Source organism: Vitis riparia, chromosome 14 (genome assembly GCF_004353265.1).
Source record: "Vitis riparia cultivar Riparia Gloire de Montpellier isolate 1030 chromosome 14, EGFV_Vit.rip_1.0, whole genome shotgun sequence".
NCBI classification, from domain to species: domain Eukaryota; kingdom Viridiplantae; phylum Streptophyta; class Magnoliopsida; order Vitales; family Vitaceae; genus Vitis; species Vitis riparia.
In genome coordinates, this window is record NC_048444.1 from 2779852 (window position 1) to 2787021 (window position 7170).

Sequence of the window (7170 nt, forward strand, 5' to 3'; positions counted from 1 at the left end):
AATTCTATAATGAAATGGACAACAATTTTTGCCCTTTAGGAATTTGAGACACATTCTGACTTAATTCTTTTGGTTTATTATTATTATTATTGTTATTTTCATTTGGATTTGGTTGTTTCCCATCTGTTTTCCTGAACTGTTTGAAGTCTAAAAACTAAAACCTATGGACTGTACACTGTGACATTCCACTGTCATATCTTATAGGGGTGCTTTGGATATGAATGCTTTCTTGATATATGGTTGTTGGGACCTCACTCATGTTACCATTTTCCTGTATGGATGGGGCACAGTAATAGCTTGTTTTTTTTTCTGTGCATGTTATTTTAGAGTTTATGGAGATGTTGAATGTGTGATATGGTTTCTTTGTTTTAACAATTATTGTTTTGATACCTGTTTGTCTGCTGCATGTGTCCTTGTTTTACAAATCAAATTGGTCCAGTTTTTTACCTTTTTATTTCTCTCATCTCACCTCATATCTTGCAATTTCCTGCTGCTGCAGGATTGTGAAGTTGGTATGGCTGCAACCGCAACTGTCCACGTTATGCACCAGAAGACCCTACTCTTCCCAAACCGTGGAAAGGCCTGGTTGATGGGAAAACAGGGTATCTTTACTTTTGGAATCCAGAGACCAATGTAACCCAGTATGAGAGGCCTGAGAGGCCTGGTGCTTCTTCAAATGCAAGTTTAGCACCACCTGCAAAGTCTTCAGCATCCATAAGTTCTTCAGTTCAAGTTCAACAATCTTCTCAAGGACAGCGTCGTGACCATGGTCTGAATGAAGAAGATGATAAGTATAACAGAGCAAGAAATCTTCAGGTAAATATGTACTTGTATTTTCTATTTTTCAGCCTATTGTCATGGTTGTTTGGTCTTTGGAAGCACTTTTAAGCTCCAACTCTTTTCCATCCTAAATTGCTTTAGAATGTCATCTAACACTCTCCGGAGAAATTTGGCAGCCAGGACTTGTTCACAAGTGTCTGACAAGCTGCATCATAGGAAACCTTAAACCTTGGATGATGTTCCTTGCTTTAAAATTTTAAAGGTTGAAAATATCTTCATTTTGCTTATTCCTCTGTTTTCAATTCTGCAGCAGAGTGCCAGAGGTGGGACAGTTCATTCTCATGATCCACCTAATGGGATTGTTGGTGCTGGACATGGAGGGTCTTCTGTTAGAGGACAAGGATCCTCAGGCCCAGGGAGTGGTGCATCAACAGAGTCCTATCGCCGTCGGCATGAAATAACAGTTACAGTGAGTATCTGGTGATTCCTTGCATTTGGTTTTTTACTAGCAGAATTGCATAATATTTAGGTGTTAACATTTTCTTTTTAAATGTTCATCATTCATGATTACTTGTATGATTTAGGTGGATCATTAGCTTCCTGAAATGTGCATTTAATCTATTTATGCTTTAGTTTGTTAATTATTTTCAACTTTGTATCTTTGATTTTTTTCTTCTGTTTTTTTTTCCAGTTACTTGCATGGTGATAAAATATTTACAATGTGGTGTAGTTTGCTTATTGAGGCATGAGAATGTATCTGAGATTCTTGCATGAGTTGAGAATCACAGGTGTGTTTTGAATTGTTAAAAAGCATACCTCTGAGGCTTAGTTTGGGTGGCGAGGGGTTGGGGTAAGTGTCAGGCTTGATTCATGTAGAGACGTGCCTATAAAATTTTTTGAAAAAATTTGTTGAGGTATATATCTAAGTTTTAATTCTGCTTCTGTGGGTCATAATTTAATTTTTTGGGTTGTTTTTTCATTTTAAATCCTTGACAGTAAGTTGTCATGGATGGTTGATGAATGCAAATTTGAAAGTATACCTGGATACTGTGAGCAATTATTGTAGAATTCCTATACTAAATGTGAATCATATTGGACATGCTCTCTGGAAAAGCATAAAAGAAGTGTAATAAATTTTTATATTCATCGACACTGAGAAGTCATGTTTAAGGCTCAGATGGGTATGTCTGTCCATCTCTATAATTAAACTTCTGTTTTCCAAAAGAAACTGACTTGATTTCCTTCAATGGCTGCAAGAGGGATATATTGGCAATGAGAATTAGAGCAGTTAATTAACTTTCTTTAGAATCAATATTTTCTCTCTCAATAAGATGACCAACTATTCAGGCGTGTATATCTTGCACTACTTTTGTTGCTATAGCAGGTCCTTATCAATTGCTTTAATCCATGTAATTCTTTTCATCTTATTTGGTGTGGGGTTCCCTTAAGATTGTTAATGAGTTCTTTTGCTTGCCAACCTCCATCAGGGAGATGATGTTCCCCAACCTTTCACATCATTTGAATCTACGGGCTTTCCTCCAGAGATTATTAGAGAGGTATGGCTTTCCTTGTTTCATTGAATGTACTTTCTTTTTTTTTTCTTTTTCTTTTTTTTTTTTCTTTTCTTTTTCTTTTTTTGGGTCTTTATGCAATATTCTGCTGGCTAGAAGTCTATGTAAGTTTGCTAAACTATGTGACCTGAGTGTTTCTTCTGCAAGTTCTGTGGTTGCTGGAGGACGGAGGTTGTGCTTCACACTCATGTTCATTTGTTTTTTTCCATCTGCACTTTTTGTCCCAGGTGCGATATTTGCTCCAGGGAGGAGCTAATGTCGTACGCTGTGCCATCCTCTTTGTTGGGGGCCTAGTTGGAGCGCCCTTGTCGGTGGACCATTTTTGAGAAGGGCTTTCCGAATCACCCAAGTTCATGGCCGGGACTGCTGTTGGTGATGATTCAGTCTGCCACTCGGTCCGAACAGAAGAAGAGGCCTCCTCCTGCTCTAGCTTGCATCAGCAAGCATTGGCTGCCCGCATTTGTGGGAGATGATGCTTCTTCTTGCATTAGCCTCCCATAAGTCCAAAAAGAAAACCAACTCGAAATCTTGGAGACAGTACCTCTCTTACAGGGGCTGCTGGTTTTTGCTTTTCCAGGTATACAGTGCTGGGTTCTCTGCCCCTACTCCAATTCAGGCACAGTCTTGGCCAGTTGCTCTTCAAAGTCGTGATATAGTGGCCATTGCTAAGACGGGTTCAGGGAAAACACTGGGCTACCTAATTCCTGGCTTTATTCATCTCAAACGCATCCGCAATAATCCCCAAATGGGTCCAACTGTTTTGGTACTCTCACCAACTAGGGAGTTGGCAACACAGATACAAGATGAAGCTGTGAAGTTTGGAAGATCATCAAGACTTTCATGCACGGTTTGTTACTTGCAACTCTTAATACCTTTTTGCTGTTTAGGAAAAATGATTGTTTTAATTGCTGATGTTAGTTCTCATTTGTTTTTGTCTTTTAAGTGTTTGTATGGAGGAGCACCAAAGGGTCCCCAGTTGAGAGATCTAGACAGAGGAGCAGATATCGTGGTTGCTACTCCTGGCCGCTTGAATGATATACTGGAAATGAGAAGAGTCAGCCTCCGTCAAGTGTCTTATCTGGTGCTGGACGAGGCAGACCGAATGCTGGACATGGGTTTTGAACCTCAGATTCGAAAGATTGTGAAAGAGGTACCCGCTCGCCGGCAGACTCTCATGTACACTGCAACATGGCCGAAGGAGGTTCGGAAGATTGCAGCAGATCTACTAGTTAATCCTGTTCAGGTTAACATTGGGAATGTTGATGAGCTTGTTGCAAACAAGGCGATCACTCAGGTGTGGAAGCTGTTCTTGACTTACCACAAAACAGATTAAGAATGTTTATGTTATTCTGGCTCTGACAACAAGAGATGGAGTTTCTTATGTCACTTCTATTATATTTTTCTATTGAAGTACTTCTCTCATTGTTTTCTTGCAGTATGTTGAAGTATTGCCATATATGGAGAAACACAAGCGGTTGGAGCAGATATTGCGCTCTCAAGAACCAGGATCCAAGATTATCATTTTCTGTTCAACTAAGAAGATGTGTGATCAACTGGCTCGGAACCTAACCCGCCCCTTTGGAGCTGCTGCCATTCATGGAGACAAATCTCAAGGTGAGAGGGATTATGTATTGAATCAGTTCCGCACTGGGAGGTCCCCGGTACTTGTGGCCACCGATGTTGCAGCTCGAGGACTTGACATTAAGGATATCAGGTAAGAGGAGTTATTCTGTGTTTAAATTATAGAACAAGTGGAGCAGGTTGATTGATTACTCTATTTTTTTTACATTATTTCTGATGAAGCTGAGTTTCTACCTATTTGGTCTCTCATTACTGAATATTTTGCCTCTTTTTCCTCGTATAACATGAGTGAAATTTGAGCTTAAAATTTTTTATCCCAAAACCGTGCAATGTGTGTTTGTGTGCACACAAGCATGCTCTCTATCATGTTAGGTCACTGTTTGGCTGTTCAAAATGATTTCAACATCTAGATCAGCATGCAACTTCTTGTTTTCAACTTTCAAGCACTCTGAATGATCTTATATCTCCACCTTGTGAATTACTTTGTGATAGAGATCAAATTTCTTAGTAATTTATTAAAAAAAAAAAAAGAGTGAGATTTTATGCTCTATTCTAATTGGTCAAAGTGTGTATATCTATGTCTCTTCTCCATCCTTTCTTTAGATTTCAAAGGTAAAAATTAGGTTATAATGCTAGAATGACCTGATCTTTTATCACAGGGTGGTTATCAACTATGATTTCCCAACTGGAGTAGAGGATTATGTGCACAGGATTGGAAGGACTGGTAGGGCAGGTGCCACTGGAGTTGCTTACACATTCTTTGCAGAGCAGGATGCAAAGTATGCTTCAGATCTTGTCAAAGTTCTAGAAGGGGCAAACCAGCGAGTCCCTCCGGAGATTCGTGATATGGCTTCACGTGGTGGTGGGATGGGCAGGTCTAGGCGTTGGGGCTCTGGTACTGGTGGTCGTGATGGAGGCCGTGGTGGACGAAATGATTCAAGTTATGGTGGTAGGGATGGTGGAAGGGGTGGCTGGGGAATGGCTCCATCATCTTCCAGTAGGTTGGAAAGAGGTGGGGGCCGGGGAGCTGACCAAGATCAACGTGACAGGTACCTATATTTACTTACATATTTTAGCTGTCTATCTTCGGGGTTTTTGTCTCCCTTTTCCCTGCCCCCCCTGCATTTCTTTGGAGAGGAGCCCTTTCATATGAGTTTTTTGATCTTTTCAGGATTTATAGAAACTACATCACTTACTCATGTTGTTATGAAGATATTGAGTTTTAATAATAGCTCCAATTTATTTTTTGGTTATGGTTCCATTTTAAAACTTGGAATCCTTCCCTTTCAAATTCTCTGCATGGTTTTGCATTTATCAATCCAAAATCAATTTTGCTTGAGAATGTTAATTGCAAAAGTTTCAGCCACATTTAAATCCCCTGTTAATAATTAATGTTTTTTTCTTTCATCTAGCTATCCTAATATTATTTTATTCCTCAATCAACTCTTATAAATAATAATCTATGTTATACAAACCCATACTAACAAGAATTTTTTAAACCAAGAAAAAAAAAATACTTCTGTTAGACTTCAATGTGGATCCCCCCCACTGCTCATACTGAAGCTAAATTTCCAAACTAGGGGGGAAGAAGGGAAAAACAGTGGTGTTTCTGCTATAGTTTTGAATTTCAGATTCTTTGGGTGTCCATATTGAATTTAAAATCTGTGTGTATGCCTACATCGGGATGGTGGATTTTGCTGTCTTGATTGTGAACAAAATGGGCTGTCTTCATTACCTCGTTATGTTAATGTGCAAGCATATGGTTTTAGAGCTAGTGGTTGGAGACAAAATGATGAATCTTTGAATGCGTTTGTTATGCAGGGACAGGTACGACCACAGTTATCATGATGGGCATGATTTTGATACTCGTTCAAGGTATGATAGGGGTTACCATGCAAGTAGTATCCGGGCTGGAGAAAGGGATAGAGCTCGTAGCCGAAGTAGAAGTCAGAGCCCCAACAAGGGGCAGGCTTATGGTGATGCCCGGAGCAGGAGCCGCAGTCGAAGCAAGTCTCGCAGCCGGAGTCGTAGCCTTGAAAGATACAACAAGGCTCCACCTGTACGTGAACGGTCCCCAGTGCACAGTTTTCATAAATCAGCCATGGAGCAGGCTCGTTCACCGCATGGTCGATATGTTTCACCTTACAACAATGACAATGTTCGGGAACGCTCTCCCATGCGCAGTTTCCATAAATCAGCCATGGAGCAGAAGCCTCAGTCATCACCACCACCACAGCGGCAGCGTGTTTCACCTTACAACAAAGATGGTACAAGGGGTTTCACAAATTCTGTGAATGCACGTGGTTCTTCCCCAGAGAGATCACAGTCCCCACCTGGTGCTGCTGGTGTAGGGAAGGAAAAGTTGAAGGCGTCTGATGGTGATGGTGGCGGGAAGGACAAGCTCAGGGCACCATATGATGATACTCCACAGGACTGGCAAAGATCACCAGGTGGTGGGCAGGATGGTGTAGGTTACGCCAATGGCCATCGAGCTTCTTATTTAGGTGAAGAAGAAGAGGAAGGCATGATTCCAGCTGATGACGATGGAACATTTCAAGCACCTACTGCAGACCCCCATCAGTCATCTCCTTAAGAAAGGAGAATGAAAATCTTGTGGGGCTGGTGGTCTAAGCATTGTTTTTTGATGCTCAAGTTCTCTTTCACCCCCCTTTTTGTCTTTTTTGTTTTTGACCGTTTCGTTTTAGTGCTATAGTAGCCGGATATAACGGCATTGTGATAGCAACAGGGAAACCTAGGTATGGAAATTGACTTTTGGTGGACTGATCCATTGATTTTGAAGGGCTGAATACACAGAACCCAGGACATGTTTAAGTGTATCAAGCGTCTTCCGTGTTTCTTAGTAATTTTGGTTAGAAATTTGAAGGAGGCCTGAGGCTGAAAAATGTTGCATGGAGCATTATTTATACAAACCCTGGATACGCCATATAACCATCTATATTGATAGCAGCCTGTGTTGCATTCTACTTGAACTATTTTGTGCTTAATTCACAAGTTATTTTCTGAACCCAGTCATTGTTGGGTGGAGTCAAAATGGATAAGGTATGCGCGAACTTCATTATTAAATTATTAAATTATTGACTTAAAATTTATTATTTGATTTTTATTTATGTGTTGTTTAATAAAATTAATTTAAATTAATTTTAGGTAATAAATTTGGTTGTTAAACATCTATAATATTCATATGAATGGGTGGATACGGGTCTTGATTGGGAAATGT

General features: G+C 40.2%; 1 protein-coding gene across 1 annotated transcript; it reads left to right on the plus strand.

Annotated features, from left to right (window-relative positions):
• Positions 1 to 514: 514 nt before the first annotated feature.
• On the plus strand, positions 515 to 6922 carry LOC117929709 (ATP-dependent RNA helicase-like protein DB10). The gene is given in 9 exon segments (XM_034850089.1): positions 515 to 533; positions 536 to 816; positions 1094 to 1249; positions 2268 to 2336; positions 2929 to 3198; positions 3295 to 3645; positions 3788 to 4065; positions 4592 to 4981; positions 5754 to 6922. Coding segments are annotated over 9 exon segments (2586 nt in total). The 3' UTR covers positions 6526 to 6922.
• The last annotated feature ends 248 nt before the right edge of the window (positions 6923 to 7170 follow it).